At 40.9% G+C, this 18,764-nt stretch overlaps 3 protein-coding genes across 9 annotated transcripts in view; 1 reads left to right on the top strand and 2 right to left on the bottom strand.

Annotated features, from left to right (window-relative positions):
- The window catches only part of LOC144321958 (protein FAM170A-like), a 94,192-nt gene extending 84,921 nt beyond the window's left edge, over window positions 1-9,271 (bottom strand). Inside the window, exon 1 of one of the 2 annotated variants that reach the window (XR_013387505.1) lies at window positions 6,250-9,271. The gene's annotated coding sequence lies outside the window, so the exon portion shown is untranslated. The remainder of the gene's footprint in view (window positions 1-6,249) is intronic. The other variant, XM_077911321.1, reaches the window with a different exon arrangement.
- LOC144321961 (uncharacterized) overlaps window positions 1-18,764 on the top strand; it is a 143,777-nt gene that overhangs the window by 18,311 nt on the left and 106,702 nt on the right. The window contains exons 1-2 of one of the 3 annotated variants that reach the window (XM_077911327.1): window positions 4,642-6,453; window positions 12,029-12,947. In XM_077911327.1, the coding sequence (XP_077767453.1) occupies window positions 12,874-12,947 (74 nt within the window). In that variant the 5' untranslated portion in view covers window positions 4,642-6,453; window positions 12,029-12,873. Of the gene's footprint in view, window positions 1-4,641; window positions 6,454-12,028; window positions 12,948-18,764 lie in introns of those variants that run through there. The other 2 variants (XR_013387506.1, XM_077911328.1) reach the window with 2 other exon arrangements.
- HSD17B4 (hydroxysteroid 17-beta dehydrogenase 4) overlaps window positions 1,107-18,764 on the bottom strand; it is a 98,181-nt gene continuing 80,523 nt past the window's right edge. For all 4 annotated transcript variants that reach the window (XM_077911317.1, XM_077911318.1, XM_077911319.1 and 1 more), the window contains exons 23-24: window positions 10,762-10,889; window positions 1,107-2,731 (exon numbers count right to left, since the gene is read on the bottom strand). In XM_077911317.1, coding sequence (XP_077767443.1) covers window positions 2,642-2,731; window positions 10,762-10,889 — 218 coding nt within the window. In that variant the 3' untranslated portion in view covers window positions 1,107-2,641. The remainder of the gene's footprint in view (window positions 2,732-10,761; window positions 10,890-18,764) is intronic.

Raw genomic sequence — 18,764 nt, 5'->3', positions numbered from 1 at the left:
TGCCAGGGAGGGTACCATAAGGAGCTTGCAGATCAAGTAGCCAGGGAGATGACAAGGAACAGTGAAATGCTTGATTAAGCCTCTTCAAACACAGTCCTACCCTTCTAGATGTTTCTTCAGTTATGCAGGAAAGTTGTGTTAAGCCAGTTTGAACTGGTTTTCTTATTTGCCACCGCAAGAATCCCAACTGATGGAACATGGAACCATGCCAGGGCCTGATGGGAAGGTGACCAAGTAGGAACTCTCAGTTTTCTAAGCTGGGAAGTCACAAATTCATTCAGGTGTATATACTAGACTAGTAAGGTCCCTCTGGTAGGTGGGAGGTGAGTTGTGAAAAACTGGGACCAGCTAGAAAGCTGCTACAATGAGCTATCCACTATGAGAGCACACCTGGGTAGTAGCAGCTGGAAAACCCTGGAATATTCAGGAGGTGGAAGTGAAAAATTAGATGGTGGGGAGGTGAGTGAGAACAAGAAAAGTCAAATGTGAACTGGTTTCTTGGTTGGCCTCCACAAAAGGTGATGTCCTTAACTAAGGCAATAAGGATACATACACATTCAGGAGTGGAGGGGAAGATCATGCGTTTACCTTGGACATGTGCGCACGGGAACCAGACGACAACAATCCTGTAATGATTTGGAGCTGTCAAGGGGCAGAGGGGCATTATGGAGGTCTCAGGGCTAAGGTCCAGATTCAGAGCAACCAGCACTCAGATGATGGCTGAAGATAAGAAACTGAACGAAACCAATCCAGGAAGAAAATGTCTAGCAAAAAGTGAGGAGGACTGAAATTTTAATCGATAATCCTGAAAAGTGAGAGAGACAGAAAAAGTTATAAAAGAGACAAGTAGAAGACAGGGTGATTAACCCACAGGTTCAGTAAGAAGTATGTTTCTCATTGGAGGATGAAAAGGGAGAAAAGAATTAAGCAGCATGGTGCGATCAACAATATTGAAATTATAGAGAATATGAAGGAGAATGAAGAGTAGTAAGAAGCAGCCGCTAAATCTGGACACCAGTAGCTCTCTGGCCTTTCAGACTGACAGAGAAAGGTTAGTGAGATAATGAAAATACCTCTTTCTTAATATGTTTTAAGCATCCAGGGTATATATTCAACACTTTTATTCGTGTGTGGCATTTGATTCATTTTAATATGCAATTTCTATTTGTAAGGACACGAAGCTCTTCCAAGCTCAACAGGAACAACAGCTATTATAGAAGACCAATGTTAAAAGGCTGCTACTTCAAAAACAAATTCAGTTGCTATAACAATAAATCACTCTACATTACAAGTAATTTTAGAATACCATACAGAGACCTTGAGGATAAGGCATAATTGACAAATGCACAACTTTTCTTCTCTACCTTCCACTATATCCTGCTCATTCGTTAAGTCTGTAATAGTGTATTAAGGCCTTCCTCTATGTTCCACCACTGTGTAAATATTCCAATTCAATTTCACATTTCTGAGACCATTTCCTTTGATCCCTGAGTTCTGGTTCCCCAGTCTTGTTCCCTGATGTGAGGCACCAGGCCACCCTCCCAGAAGCCCTATTCAGGACCAAAGACAGTCTCTCAGCTGCTGAACAAGCCATCAAAGTGAGTGAGCACACTCCAGGACCTACCCTGCTGTGCTGCCCCACGTCATGGTACCTTGGCAGGACAGGCCGCAATCAGTGACTAGTTAACTCAGGGCAGATGCTGGGCCATCCCCAGAGGATCAGCTGAGGCCTTGTGGTGAGTGCACCACAGCCAAACTTCTCCCCCTGCCTCTGTTTACCACCACTCTCCCTAGGCATTAATCCCAAGAACAACTCCAGATATAGTTCCTGACCAAAGATCTCTAAAGTCTGTCTCCCAGGGAACTGAACCTATAACAGCCCCACACACACATCCCCCTTGGCTATGCTCTATGAGTGGCATGCACTCCAGCCCTGACCTCAGCATCTCACTTGCTGGTCACCCCTGCAGCCAACGGGTCAAAGGGCATCTCCTCAGCACACATCACCTGAGCTACATGGAGAAGAAATATGAGTATGATGGTACTTGCTACTAACATCTTTATGATTCGCGATTACTGATTAAGCAAGAAAACCCCATGATGGTATTTACAGGCATTATTTGAAAATAAAGGATTTCCAGCAAAACAGAGGAGAGAAGAAAACTATTTGGGAACATAAAGATCTTTCTCCTGCTTTAAAGCAGAACATAGCAAAGTATTAACAGCAAGTGAATACAAGTGACAATTCATGTTAAAATTATCTTCTCTATCGATAAGATAGAGAACAGAAAATAACAGAACAGTGTATAGGACATCAAAGGGGTCTTTCCTGATCTAATATTCCTTTCCACTTATAAATGCTGTCACAATTCTAAAGGCTTGAGTGAAAACTTTTTATTATGAAGATAGAGCTCTAGGAACAGAAAGGTTATCACCTGCTGGCTTGCAGTTCCTTCTAAAAAGAAGGATAACGTGAAAAATTAGTAAAAAATTAAAATCTGAAAAGTCATCTAAAATCTGAAAAGGGTAAGCAACTTTCCCTGTATCTTAGTTTTGATCGCTTTTGCTTCATCAGTTTTGCATATCTGGGTGAAGAGAGTTATGTCACTTTTCTATTCTTATTCATAATGTAGTACGTCCGTTAGAGTTTGGCATAGTCTTTAAGAATCATCTGAAGCTTCTGGCTCAGCATGATGTTCCCTCTGGCCTTCAGTCTGCCACTAAAGAATGCCTGGAAAGAAGAAAAGAAAAAAAAGAGTGCCAGACTTTATCAAGTTACATTTCACTTCCTTTTTAAAAAGATCATTGGTAACAATGAACACAATTGAGATAATAACTCTGGACAACCAACGGGCCTTTTTTTTTTTTTAAATAAGTTTTTTTTTTTTTTTAATGTATTTATTCAGAGAGAGAGAGAGACTGAGAGACAGAGACACAGGCAGAGGGAGAAGCGGGCTCCATGCAGAGAGCCCGATGCGGGACTCGATCCTGGGTCTCCAGGATCAGACCCCAGGCTGCAGGCGGCGCTAAACCGCTGTGCCACCGGGGGTGCCCCAACGGGACTTTTATATAGCAACAACACTTTAATGATTATAGATAGCACCAGTGTTTCTAGATTTCTAAGAAAAAAAAAGACACCTTGCGTATTTTGGAAAACCACAGAATAATTTGTCTGAACAGACAAGACTTGTGAGTTCTACTTCAACCCACATTTGGATGTCAGTCTGTGTTCTTAAATGTGAATTTCAGATCCTATGAATAAAAGGCTTTGCTGTGTTCCTAACAATAAAAAATATTCATGACACCTTCATGAGATAGAAAGCCACGTAATGGCAAAACAAGGTCGTATAACAAAGGAATGAGTAGACCCTGTGCTGTAGCCTCAGAAGGGCTGTGTTGAAATCCAGGCTCCGGCGGCCTGGGTGGCTCAGCGGTTTGGCACCTGCCTGCAGCCCAGGGTGTGATCCTGGAGACCCGGGGTGGAGTCCCACGTCAGGCTCCCTGCATGGAGTCTGCTTCTCCTTCTGCCTGTGTCTCTGCCTCTCTCTCTCTGTCTCATTAATAAATTAATAAAATCTTTTAAAAAATAATAAAATAAATAAAATAAAATAAATAAAATAAAATAAAATAAAATAAAATAAAATAAAATCCAGGCTCTGCCACTTACAAGCAAAGTGACCTGGGACAAATTCCTTAGCTACCCGGGGCTCCAGCTTCCCCATCTCCAAGAGGCATGACTAGTGTACCTAAATAATGCAGCTCTGATCCTAAAGCTAAACGAATTAGTGTGTCAAGGGCCTGGCTTAGCATTTGACATATGGCACGTTAGACTCATCATTATTACCAAGCCAAGGCTGGCACATTCAAACACTACAAACCCCAGAATCTCCTCTGTGCCCCACCTGACACAGAAACTCGTACAAGATGCTTAAGTTCACCCACAGTATCAACTTCCCTCTCAAAAAAACAAAAAACAAACAAACAAAAAAACCAAAAACAACAAAACAAAACCATCACAGTTTACATAGTTAACAGAGAACATAGTATATGGAATTTGAAGTGAAAAAAAGTCCCTAGATTTTTAGAGAGACTGAAAAAAACAGTAACAGTCATTACTAATACTACTTACCACTACAAAGAAGCCTTACAGATACGTCACTGGAGAAGCGCAGCCGTCAGCCTGAAGTGGCCCTATGTATTTACTGCCAGTGGACGGAGGAGAAAACTTCAGGTCCGAGAGCTTTCCGAACCTGCTCCAGGCGACAGAGCCAGCAAGCAGGAGAGGCCAGGCCTCATCCTCTCAACGCTGCCTCTCAATTATCAACGAGCAGCAGCTTAATCTTAGAAGCAAATCCTCATGAACCAGAGGAGGTAAAAGCCATTTAAACTTCTGACCACAGCAAAAATAAACGAGAGCTCATTCCATTGGGATCAAGTGCTCGGTGTTTCCAATGGGAGACCATGACTACTTTCGTTGTGCAGTTACAGACACTGTGCTCCACAACGCTGCCGGGGACTCAGTACGGACACCTGCCTGCTCTGGACCAACTTGGACATGGATGTGCAACCTGAAATACAAACACCTAACTCCTTGAAGTAAATACCCCAAACCAACCTGTGACAGTTGCCATGGAGCACAAGAATGTTATACGTAGACCTGCATTCCTACCTATTTCCTTCAGACAGAGTTCTCAAGGAGAAACTACTGAATCGTGCCATTTCTTAACTCAGGTTCCTGACCATGTTTCTGTACCACTAGTTTCCAAACTACATACAGCGGCTGTGCAGCAAATTCAAGCACAGGAAGGAATGCTTAAAACTTTCGAGGACAGCAGTCAAGGACAACCCTGGTTGGGACCTAATTACTTCATAAAATGGACTGCTGGGTATTTCTTCAGGCCTGGGAGTGCCAAAGCAAAAAGTACTGGGACTTTAAGTTGCCATAAAGGAAGTCTGAACCTCTGCCACAGCGCTTTCCAGAAAGACTCTTTCAAATTGACATCCCTGCAGCTACATGTGAATTCTCTTATCCCAACTTTAACATAATCTTTGAAAATTTGAGGCAAGATGACATCCTTTAATTTGCATTTTGTGGATACTGGGGAAAATCAGTTGTTCTTATGCGTGTGAGTCATTTCTATTTCTTTACTGATTACTGGTTCCTATCTTTTGCCTCCTTTTGTGTATTTAGTGCTTTCCAGAATTTTGCAAAGGTTATCGATACCACTACACTGTGCATCATCGTTTTATTATTTCCTCCAGGCTCATGGGAATATCTTATGGGTTTTGACATGCTAAAGTTTTCGATTTCTACACCAGCCTAAACTACTGCTGTTGAGCTTATGTTCTTTATTTTTATCCTTGCTTTAATCTACTCAAGTATTAGTGAGGGTCCAAGTATACTAGATAATATCCCAGGCAGGAAAAAGATATCGCTTTCTGTTCTCATGGAGCTAGCATTATAGTAGAAGAGTCAAAAAATAAAATGTAAACAAGTAATTATACATTCTATGAAGGAGAAAATGGGCTGCTCTCAGAAACTGTAACAGAAAGGAACTACTTTGAATGAATTGAAGCCAGATACACAAAAAGCTGGGAGGACAAATTCTAAAAAAGGCAAAGGCATAGATGCCGAAGAATTAAAAGCTGATGGGAAGAAATTGTGAGAAAGGACAATGGGAATGGAATCAGCACTTTTTTTCTTTTTCTTTAAGATTTACTTGAGAGAGAGAAAGAGAAAGAGAGAGAGAGATCATAAGCAGGGGGAGAAGCAGTCTCCCTGGTGAAGAGGTAGCCCATGACCTGAGCCAAAGGCAGACACTTAGCTGACTGAGCCACCCAGGCACCCTGGAATCAGCATTTTAAGTGGGGAGGCGAGCAGTGTGGGCTGAATCTAGAAACACGGGCAAGAGAATCATAACATAGGACATGATGGTAGGTAGTTTGGATTTTATCCAAGTCCAAAAGGAAATCTTACAGATGTTTTCAGGTGGGCTGCTTATAATTAATTTACATTTTTTAAAGGATTACTCTGGATCCTGGTAGAGAGACAAGGATGGAAGCAATAAAACCAGCTGGGAAGCTGCTGCAGTAAGCCAGTGGAGATGCTTGAGGCTTGGATGGTAGTGGTATCTCTAGTGATGAGGAGGAGAGCATGAATGTAAGGTATATTCTGGAAAAAGATCAAGTAAAATTAAGAACAAAAACAATATAGAGGTACAGAGAGAAGACAAGGCAAGTCTTACTTACATTGCCAAGCATTTCGACTTTGGTAGACAGACAATGGTGCCATTTACTGAGTCAGGAAAGACTAGAGGAGAAAATGAAATAATGAGTTTCATCTTTGACACAGTGAGAAATGCCAGGAGGACTTCCCATCAGAGAGGTCAGGCGGAAGGCTGCTTATGTCACAATGCAACTCAGAGGAGACAACAAGATCAGGCATTTAAATCTGTGAGTTGTGAACACATACAAGACTTTAAATACCGTAGGGTGGATGGACATATTTGGGGGAAAGACTTTATTTGGAGAATAGCCCTGAAATAAGCCTTGAGATGAAGCACCCAATCTAATGGTTAGTGTGGAAGGAGGCACCAAGGAGATGAGGGAAAGCTAAAGGTAGACACAAAACAGGAGAATACGGTATCAGAAAAGCCAAGGATTGAAATTATTTCAAAAAGTTGGTGGTTAACTGAGTTGAATGCAACTCAAACGCTGAGTAAGACACAGAGAAATAATTACTGGATTTGGTAAAACAGAAATCACCAGTGACCTCCAATAGGAACAGTAATTGTTGTGTGATGGATGTGCAAGTCACATAAGAGGCAGCAGAAATGCTAAGCCAAGACTGAACGTTTAAGCCTGTGCTGCCCACCAAAGGGGACACTGGCACATATGGCCACCAAGCATGTGAAATGAGATTAGTCCTGGCTGAAAAGCATTGGAAAGTGCAAAATATACACTGGACTGAGTTGGAATATCTCACTGATACTTTTATACTGATTACAGGTTGAAATGATAATTGGCTGTACTGGGTTCAATAAAACATATTCTAAAACCAATTTCACTTAGTTTCTTTTTAACACTTTTTAAATATGATATGATATGGTGGATGGGGATTTAACACCCAAAGAGAGTGTTGGTTTTAACATCAAAATGTTAGGGGTAGGACGCTTGGGTGGCTCAGCTGTTGAGCACCTGCCTTTGGCTTGGGGCATGATCCCAGAGTCCCAGGATCGAGTCCCACATCAGGCTTCCTGCATGGAGCCTGCTTCTCCCTCTGACTATGTCTCTGCCTCTCTCTTTCTGTGTCTCTCATGAATAAATAAATAAAATGTTTAAAAAGGAAAAAAAAGAATGTTAGGGGTGCCCGGGTGGCTCAACTGGTTAAGTGTCTGCCTTCGGTTCAGGTCATGATCTCAGGGTCCCGGGATGGAGCCCCACATCGGTCTCCCTGCTCAGCAGGGAGTCTGCTTCTCCCTCCTCCTCTGCTGCTCCCCCTGCTTCTGCTCCCTCTCTCTCTCTTTCAAATAAATCAATAAAATCTTAAAAAAAAAAAAATCCAGATGTTGGCTTGCCTGTGGTTGTGGGAGACTGGTGCAGTGGAACAGGAAAGACTGGGAAAGAAAGGAGAGGAGTAGAAAAGCACTAGTGACCAGAACAGAAAAGACCAGTCTCTGACGAGAAGAGGCAGACACTCTTCACGTAATGGGAGGGAAAAGGAAGAGAGGGGACATATCTGCTCTCTGAAAAGTTTTCATCTGAAAACCTTTTTCTTCCCAATGAAGCAAGAAAGGCCATCGGTGGAAAAGTAAAGAGAGGCAGGCATGTAGGTGCTTTGAGAAGACAAGTACAAAAGAGTCGTCACAGACAACACAGGACCGGAACCTGGCCAGGGAATCAGAGTCAGGCTGCTGGACAGTGCAGAGACTGTGTGAGGCTTGGGATCAGGAACTTCTCAGAAAGCCACTGTGTTGGGCTGGGCGGCTCTTCACTCTGTTCACCTACTCAGGGATGGGTATAAAGATGGCAGAGAGCGGGGTTAAAATGGTGGAGTCTTCTAGTCAAGTGGGATGAGAGACAGAAGGGAGGTGAGAGTACTGTCAGGGGTGGTGATGAGAGCAGACCATGGAATGTGACCGGGGGAGAAGCCAAGACAGAAGGGACTGATGCTACACAATGTGGCTGTGTCGACAAATGGGAGGACTCTGGGAAGCTTCAGGGCAGGAGCAGGGACAACAGGACAAGTTAACAGAATGATGGCTGAGGCTGCTGGGAGACAGTGATATTTTCTAAGGTGTACACTTTATGCTGCTAATTACTGCTAAAGCAGATCTGGGAAAGGCGTAACCGATCATCAGAAGTGAGACAAATGAATTATGAGTCACTTGTGGGAGAAACTATTACCCGGAAGATGAAGAAGCCACTAAGGCGGACAAGCGTTGGTGGCAGAGAGGGAAAGACCACATACTCTAGGACATAAGGTCTCTGATGACTGATGATATGAGACTCCTCCTGAGGTTGGGGAGAAGGAAACAGAGCCAAATGACTTTGGAAAAACTCTGATATTAATTAGAAGTTCTCAATTAAGAATAATAAATACCCAGGTTTTCATCAAGTTTTTACATTTAATTCCAGTCTGTCTGGTAGTGACTTAGGGATGTGAAATGAGGAAAGCACTACCATTTCCTACGCAACTGCCCAGTGCCTTTCACTAAATAATCCATTCACCACCCTCCCCTCACCACCCCAAAAGGTCTCATATTCCTGGCAAATATAAAACTGTTTCCCTTATTCTACATTTAATCTTTATATTTAGGCATCTCAAATACAGCATATCTAAAGAACTCTCAATTATCCACACTCTGCCTTGAAGTCAATTTTCCACTCGGCAGCCAGAATGACCTTTAACTCACACCACAGCTCGTGGCCTTCTGTCTCAGGTGAGGTCTGAACTCCTGTTGACACCCGAAGGTCCCAAGCAGACTAGTCCTTCCTACATCTCCCATCACCTCCTGCACTGTCCTCTCCGTTCATTTACCCACCTCCTCACCAACACAGTGTTCCAGTATGCCCACCTCCTCGGGCCTCCACACTTGGTTTCTTGGCCTCAGGGCTCGTCCCCTCACTGTAGCCAGTGCTCTGTTGTGCCTTTATGGACAATCCCATCTGAAACAGGTCCTCTAGCCTGTCACATGCTCATCCAGGGGCTGGCAAACTGCGGCCCACAGGCCAAACTGATCCGCTACCTGTTTCTGCAAATGCAGTTTGACTAGGACCTGCTGCTGCTTTGACTCTACGATGGCAAAAGTGTACAGGTGCAGCACAGACCATCAGCCTACAAAGCCGAGAATGTTCACCAGGCGACCCTTCACAGAAAAAGTGTGCCAACCAGTGCTCTAACCCATCACTCTGCTTTATTCTTCTTCATACCTAAATTCAGATTTCCTTTCCACTCCCCTCTGCAACTAAGCTCAGACAGTTGGGGCACTGTCTTGGTCAGCCATACCAAGCACCCGAATCAAGAGTAAGTGCTGAACAGAGTTCTGCAAGGAATCAACTGAGGTCACCTGGTGCCAAGCCGTGTACTAAGCTCTTCATATATATTATCAGATTGATTTATAACCAGCCTTTGATTATTACAATTATATATTAACTTTAATCAATGAGATTGATAAGGCTAATATAATAAATATTATAATAATAGTAATATATTAAATATAATGTTTATAGGAAATTTAAAGATTGAGATTTAGAGAGTAAGTGGCAGAGCCAAGATTCAAACTCAGATCTATCTGATGTCAAAGGTCTTACTTTTAACACTATACCACTTTACAATTCTTTTTAAATTAGCCCTTGTATCCTAAAAAATACACTTTCTCATATATTCAAATAGTTCTGTTCCCTGTAAAGTCGCATGGTTGTCTTCAAACAAGCTCTCCTTGTTACGGAAGTCACTGGTATATTCTGTAGCTTGGGCTATGATTACAAACACCTTTTTTTTTTTTTTTTTTGTCCTCCAGATATCTTCTAGTTGCATTTGCTTCTAGTTGGGTTTGTTTGCTGTGTGAAAGCTCATTTTTTAATAATTACAAACCATTCAACCACTTGCTTAAAGTCCTTCATTCTAAGAATTACTACTTGATTCTTTTGGAATTTCTAGCTACATAATCAGGGTTTAAAAGTAACAAGTGTGTCTCCTCCATTCTAAATGTTACATCAGTTTCTTTAATTTTGTGTATTCGTAGATTGGCCAAAAGCTTCAGAACAATATTCCCTAATAATGGTCAGAGAGGGCATCTCTTATCATCATTATTTTCCACGGAAAGGCCTCTAAATGTCTCATCTCAAGTAAGACATCAGATCTTACTGTCCCATCCTTCTATTTCAAATTTTCAATGATGCTTGTAAGACAAGTTCTTAATCTTCTACACCAGGAATGAATTTCAAATTTCAGAAAGGATCTACTAATATATGATTTTTCACCCTTGAACTAATGACAGGATATTGAAAGGACTAGGTGTGGGTTTTAGATTATTTTACTCGTAGCTGAAGAATTTCACCCCTAAATTCAGTTTTAAAAGAAGTTATTTGGAATCCACTAAAAATATATATGATCTGTCAACCCAGATACCAATATCCCCTGTGCCTTCTTCAAAGTGGTGAGGAACCTGTCTTGTAAGTCAGCATTTTTAGAGCTAGCTAAAAGCCACACAGTCAAAAAGGAAGCAATGATGATGAATGGGCACGTAAGGACATTACCTTCTGAGGGTCAAGCTTGCCCAAGACCACATCCATGAAGTCTTCATCTGAAAGTGTGAAGGTTGCATCAGCAGGGCCTTTGGCAGGACCTTGATACACTTTTCCAAAACCACTTTTTAGGTCAATAGCTGTCAAAAGTAGGAAGAGAGAAATGTGTATTATTTTTTTCTGCACAATAAGAGAGTAAAATAAGCCAGCCAAAGTGCTAAAATGTTTATAGTTTCCAAGTTCAGTGGTGTTTTCTACATAAGTTATCTGTCATTTAGAAAAATTTAGAAAATCCTTTATTTTTCAGAATGTCTTTTTTATAAAGAAGTTTTTCAAAACAGTCAGACCAAGGGCACCTGGCTGCCTCAGTCGGGGGAACATGTGACTCTTACTCTCAAGGTCATGAGTTCAAGCCCCACATTGGGTGTAGAGATAATTAAAAAAAAAAAAAAAAGAGTTTAATAGTTTCACCTTAGTAAAGACGTTTCTTCAACAGAGATATTTTAAAAGTTAATTAACGTAGAATAATATAAGGAAGTTAAGTTGTTGGAGGTTATATGGTTAAGGCTTTTAGGTTCAAATACAGCCTCTATAGTCAACAAAGGATGAAAGCTCAATTTTGTTTTATTTATATTTTATTTTTTATTTTATTTTATTTATTTTATTTATTTTTTTATTTTATTTTATTTTATTTTATTTTATTTTATTTTATTTTATTTTATTTTATTTTATTTTATTTATTTAATTTTATTTTATATTGGTAGAGAGCGAGAGCATGAGAGCAAGGGGTGGGGGTGATCATGACCCTGAGATCGTGACCTGAACTGAAATCAAGAGTTGGGTGTTCACCCAACTGAGCCACCCAGGCGCCCCAGAAGCTGAATTTTAAAACAGATGCATGTTGGCTGGGTTGAGGGAAAGAAATACACAATCTAGTCACCTTTCAAATACCTGCCTTCATCAAAAGTTCTGTCATGGGTAGCAAGACAGTCAAAACAGATTGGTAAAAATGTTCTAATTAGTTTGTTACACTTATGGTTGATAAAATATTTATTGCTTTAATTATTACAAGTAAACATTAAAATTAGTTTCTTTTCCCTTAACTGTTTTTGACAGAAGTATTAAGTATCCCAGAAGCAGGTTGAGTAAACTATGAAAAATCACCTTCAAAAAAAAAAAAAAGGAAAAATCACCGTTATGACTCTCTCTGTATCACTTATAGAGCTAGATGCCCAAGTTACATGTTACAAAGTTTTAACTGTCACACCTACTCCCCCAGGGTCAGCCTCTGGAAGACTCTCTCTCTCTGGCTACAGCAAAGGAGCTACAATCTCATCGCTGTCCCTGAGCATGTGTAGAGAACTCCCAGTTGAGGGCCAAGGAGAAGCTACACACGTGTGAGGAAAACCCGCATAGATGAACTACACGCTGCTTAGCCAAGACTTGCTCCAGAAAGAAAATTAAATCTCTCCCACTCTTTGAAGGAACATAATTTTGCCAAGTCATGTAAAACAGTAGCCTGACGATAATAGTTACCTTAGGAAGGAGAAGAAGTTTTGGCTTTGTACATTTCATTTACTCACTTGACTGCAGAGTTTCTACTATGGTGTCGGACAATACTCAAGGTACTAAAAGCCAGGCGTGAACAGCAAAAGCTCTGTTCTTACTGGCACTTACCTACTACACTTGTTTTCATGTATTGCTTACATAGTTGAAAGAAAGAAAAAAAAAGGGAGGAAGTCGAGAAGAGTGGGGACACAAAGGAAGGCAGGAAGGAAATACTCTAAAAACTCTAAAAAGCAAACATCTGGAGTCCCACAGACAACCTTAATGATATGACTTCTTCACAAGTAAATCTAGAATCCACAGCACCTGCCAAGGAATGAAAGTGGACTGCACACCTCTTAATGTTCACATGTGGGAGTGAGTCTGAGCTGATGAGCGTTCTTCGCTGTGTACCTGCCCTCTCACTCCTCCTGCTTCTACATGTGGATTCACAGCCATGACTCCAAAACTGTCTTCCATGGAAAGCTAGTTATTAGAGTTAATGACAGAAAAGAGGGCTAAGAAAAGGAAGGTTCCTAGCAAAAACACAGGAAGTGGGCAAAAAGGAGTGGAACTTCCATGTCCATGGTAGCTCAGGTCATGGTCTACAACAAGGCTGGTACAGAGACTCATCATCTGCTGCCATCATCACTGTGAGTTTATAGACACTGGTAAAGTCATGGCTAATCTTACTGAAATGAAGAAACAGATTGTATGTATTTTCTTTTACTGGTCAAAATTATTTAAAAAAAATTATTTTAAAAGTTTATGAATGACGTTAGCTCTGTATTCATACAATCATTTAGGCTCTGAAAGAGTCCATAAAAAATTTCAGTTGTACTTTAAAGCATTTAGTGGGGAACAGGCGTTAGATGAGAACAGGGCATCTGGACATTTGGGGATCTCTGTGACAGTCATGGGCTATAGGTACCTTAAAAAGCAGAAAGGGCTATAGGAGGAAAGAATGGTTACTTTTATTGATGCCTCCTTCCCTTGAGATGATAAAGCCTTTACTGGAACAAGAATGCCTTGTGTTTATATCCTCTATGGTTCCTTAAAGAGAAAGTACATAGAAACTACTGTTTTGGTTTTTTTTAATCTTATTTATTTATTTATTCATTCATTCATTCATTCATTCATTTATTTGACAGAGAGAGAGAGAGAGCACGGCTCACAAGCAGGATTAGCTACAGGGAGAGGCAGAAGCAGGCTCCCATCTGAGCAGAGAGCCTGACACAGGGCTTGATCCCAGGACCCTGGGATCATGCCCTGAGCTGAAGGCAGAGGCTTAACCGACTGAGCCACCTAGGCACCCTAGAAATTACTTGTTAATGGATGATTAGGAAAGCACAAAGAAGAAGTACTTCTATTAAAAAAAAAATAGTAACAACAAAAGGAAAACTTAAGTTAAAAATAGGGATTTCTTTTAAATCACACCACGAAGGACAATCTGATACTTTTGTGCCGTTCTGCCAAAAACTCAAACTCAATCTAATAATCATGAGGAAACATTAAATAAATACAAAGTGTGGAACAGTCTATAAATTATCTGGGCTCTACTCTTCAAATATGTCAAAGTCCCAAAAAGCGAGAACAGAATGAGGAATTTATACAGATTAACCAGCTAATGAGACCTAAGGACAAAATGCATTATCTGATCCCAAACTGGGCCCCAGGCAGTTTTTTCTTTCCTCATTTCTATTATTATTATTACTATTATTATTATTATTATTATTACCATTAGCATACTTTGGCTCTAAAGGACATTAATGGGACACCTGGTGAAATAATAAGGTCTGTTGATTAAATAATACTGCATCAATATTTCTTTCCTGATATTGATAATGGTTCTACAAATAGATAACAGAATGGAGACACTAGTGGAGTATCTGGGGATAAAGAGACATCGTAGCTACAAGTTACTCTCAAATGCTTCAGAAAAATGATCATAAAGTATATAATGAAAAGAAATCAGTAAAGAATATAGAGTAAAATAATAACTTCGAGAAAATGGATGAAGGACAGATTCTTGGTGCTCTTGCAACTTTTCCCCTAAGTCTGAAATCATTTCAAAATGAAAAACTACAAAAGAAGTTATTAAGATGAGTAATACAAGTAATACAATCTTTCCATGGCAAGATGGAAAGCCCTGAGAGTGTGAAGTGATCTTTTGTGTGAACACACAGGTGCGCAAGTCAGGGGCTATGCTGTAACAGGGGAAGCGGCCACCACCACTGCCACCAAGGGAACTGACCTCAAGTAGACACCACCCCAACACACAGGCCCCCACCCCTGACTAGACCTCACATTTCTTTCCAAAGATCATCTTTCATGTCTCTTCTGTGAACCCCTGAGATGCTTTTGGATCCCAATCCAAAACATGGAAGCAGCGTCCTTCAGATTTGGTTTATATCACAGCTGAGAAACCCTGAAAGGTGAAGTGCTTTGAGCACTGGAAGATGAGCAGAGACCTAGGAGCTAATAACAGGTTCTAATGACCAAATGGTGCGTCCCCCAGGATGAATGTATTCTGCTCTTAAAAGAATGCCCATTGCCAGATCTGTACATATCCTTTCACATTCTGGCAAATCCCAAGATCCAAAACAAACGACCTCTGTATTTAAAGACATCTTCATCCAGGGTCTGGTCCAAATATGTAGACTTGGCTGTACAATTAATTTCAGTATTTATTTTTTAAGCCCAAATAACTTCATTACTTAACTAGCAATATTCAAGCAATAATGCATAGTATGTCTATAACCTTGCTCTGTAAGTGCCAATTCCAGTTATGTTCCTATAATGGAAAAGACTACAAATTCACAAAAAGAAACAAAATTCCTGTTAGGGGAAAAAACAACCAAATTGTTCAATGCCAACCAGCTTAAACCTATCATCCAAAAGAAAATGAAACATGTTTTTACTCAGCAGCACTGTGTCATTACTACATGAAAATAAGTCTGTCTTTATCAAAAGTTTCAGCTGTATGGCTCTTTTACAGCCATTTGATACAATCAAACAACAAATAGGTTCTTACTTGGAAACACAGGGTAATATTCATGCCTAGAGTTACAATAAATTGCATATTTAAGATTCATGGGCCATATTCTAAGATGCTCACTTTATTTAGAGACAAATAGAAATGCTGGAGCCATTAGCTGAGAGCAGATAGTTTTGCAGGATCAACAAGGATTTCCCCTCTATTTTCTTCCTGCAGAAGATGAAGCACAGCAGCAAAGCTAATACCCTAAGTTCAAACTACCATTTCTCTGAGCACAATTTCCAAGTCTCTGCCCAGCTGAGAGTCTACCCCACATTCCAGGCCCACCATTCCCACACTCGAGTCCACATCTTGGTCAGCTATAGGTAAGCCCTGGCTTATCACCTTCTCCCTAAGCCCCCTCCTTGCCAATGTTCCACGTTTCTGCCCATGGTGTCAGCGTCCCTAGCCACACAGGCTCCAAGCTTCAGCATTCATTTTGATCCATTCTCATTCCTCTTGTTTTTCAGACATCATCAGTAGCCAAGGTAGTCAATTCTTAGCCATAATCCACATAGACCCTCCTCTCTCCATTCTTGCCATGATCTTTTTTTCTTTTTTAAGATTTTATTTATTTATTCATGAGAGACACAGAGAGAAAGAGAGGCAGAGACAGGGGCAGAGAGAGAAGTAGGCTCCATGCAGGGAGCCTGATGTGAGACTCGATCTCGGGACTCCAGGATCACACCCTGAGCCTGAGGCAGGCGCCCAACCGCTGAGCCACCCAGGCGTCCCCCATTCTTGCCATGATCTTAATTTAGGTCTCCTTCTCTTTCATCTGCAATACAACAAACCTTGCAAACCTTGTTTCTTTAACCTCTGTATTCAAACTTTCCTGCATACTCCTGCACAATGAATGCCTCAATAGTTATTCCCACAGACCCTCCCCCCCCCAAAAAAGCTTATCTTTTCATGTTTGTAATGTGCAACCTAGCAAACAATTTAGCACATAGTAAACATTCAATTATTACTTGAATGAAACAATCCTCCTGTTCTGTGAAAGCCGACAGCACTTTTTCCATGTCTCTTACCAATTCTGTTCAGAATTACTTATAGACATGAATAGGTCCTGATTCCTTATTTGAACTCCTTCAGGCCAGATCTGTTTTAGAAATCAGGATTTTTTCAGATTACACGAAGGAAATATGGTGCATAAAATATGTATTACGTATTATGGAAGAGCTCCAATGATACAACATTCTGTAAACATATACAGGATTTCTGTACTCAACTTATTCACACTGGGTGAGACAGAGAGAAGGATAATAATTTGCATCATTTAAGTTCCAGCCAGGCTTTGCCATCAGTGAGTTAGGAGGGAAAAAAAAAAAACAACCAAAAACCCTTCCATTTTTAAACTCTTCGGTTTCTGAAATCAATGAAAGAAGAAGCTGTGTTTTAATTTTCAGGAGCAGGCAATTCTTTGGGCCACATAAAGCCTCTGATTGTTTACCTTCTTTATGCCTCCCTGTCATCTTCCATTTCCTCGGAACTTTAACTCTTGCTGAGAACAACAGAATGGGATCCAAAGGGTTTACCACAATAACTTCTGGCTGGCCTTAGAAATTAACAGTAATAAATATTATAAGCTATACTGCCTATTTATAAAAGGTTTCAGGACTATCACACTGTTCCTGAATGTTTCACTTATATTAAATAGAAAATATCCACACAACACATTACTGTTTTTTAAAAAAAGGCACCAACCTCAGCACTTAAAAAAAAAAAAAAAAAGCAGACATATGACTCCATCTAAGATGACACATTCTACATGGCTGTTAGCACTTATTCAACATACATGGCTACTGTATTATAGACTGTACTAGAAGCTAGCAATAAAAAATTAATCTGCAGCTCTTTCTCATTCTTAAACCCAAGGTCAAATGGGAGGAGGCATATAATTATAAACGATCATAACACAGTAAGATAACTGTGACAAGCAACAGACTGTTACAGGAAATTCAGAGGTTTATTTCTCTAGCTGAGGTCCATCTGCACCTTTGCAACCTAACCAAAGACTCCCTAGGAAAGTAAAAAGTCAAAGGATAACCTTTATTCTAGAGGGGCAAATACCTGAAAGCACAGCATATTTGGAAGAGGTGCTCAAACCTAACCAGGCTTTCAATTACATTTCAGAGTAACAAAAAGACAGAGATAACAAGATCATTATGTCCTAGATATTATTATATTGTTATATGTTACATAATGTTGTTTTATGCATTATCATACAGTAATTATATAATATTATACATTATTCCATATTATATAATAATGTAACATTAATAGTGAAATGAAAAAAATAGGCTTCTAGGACGCCTGGGTGGTTCAGTGGTTGAGCACCTGCCTTTTAGCTCAGAGTGCGATCCTGGAGTCCAGGGATCGAGTCCCACATCAGGCTCCCCATGGGATCCACTATATGTGGATCATAATGTTTTTAATAACTCTAAAACAATACTTTGAAAACAAAACAGTCTCCAGAGGTAGAAATAAGAAGATACAAAGTGAGCATTACAAGGTATGCCCTCCTTCCCCAAAGCTCCTCACCAAGGCCCTGCTTCTTGCTTCTTCATCTCTCTATAATGCACTCTGCCCACAAGAAAGGAAAGGGCAGGCTCTCCAGGCTTTCTCGAGCCGTCTCAACCCAATGAGGCAGAGGCCACACTGGCCCTCGCCCTTCTGCTTCTAGATGACCACACACAACAGGCCTTAGAGAGGCCTCCCTTCAAAGACATACCATGACTCCTCCTCCATAGCCTAAACCAACCCTGACCTAACACCAACACCACAACTCCAACTCACCTAATTCTCCCTACACTGATACTAATTTGGTTTTAAAAGACTCTCCCTAGGGTGCCCAGGGCAGCCCAGTTAGCATGGGGCTCTTGGTTTCGGCTCAAGTCATGAACTCAGGGTTGTGAGAAAAGAGCCCCATGTTGGACTCCATGCTCAGCAAGGAGTCTGCTTGGACCTCTCTATCTCCCTCTGCCCCTCCTGCTCACTCTAAAATAAATAAATAAATCTTTAAAAATTAAAAAAAAAAAAAACCCTCTCCTTACTCTCTCTACCCCCAAACATACATGCTGCCCCAGAGATGTGGTGGTGGTGGTGGTGGCATTTGGACAGTAGGGTGGGAGAAGGAGGGAGAGACAGGCAAATTCCAAGATCTATAGATTAAAATGCACCTCCTAGGCCACTCAGCCCAAACCCCTGGGTTCTGATACTTGCAGTCACTTGTGCAACTCAGGACACACGAGCCCAGCCAAGGTGAACTGAGGAGCTTCAGGCTAGTTCCTAAAATTAGTTCTGACCAGCCAAGACATGAACAAGACTGTGACAACTGAGAGCAATTTAGAATACAAAATATTTGGGGGCATTCAGATGGCTGAGTGTCTGACTCCTGATTTTGGCTCAGGTCATGATCTCAGGGCCCTGG

Source organism: Canis aureus, chromosome 10 (assembly GCF_053574225.1).
Source record: "Canis aureus isolate CA01 chromosome 10, VMU_Caureus_v.1.0, whole genome shotgun sequence".
Classification (NCBI taxonomy): domain Eukaryota; kingdom Metazoa; phylum Chordata; class Mammalia; order Carnivora; family Canidae; genus Canis; species Canis aureus.
The sequence above is the reverse complement of the archived record's forward strand: the minus strand, read 5'-3'. Positions and strand labels throughout refer to the sequence as shown.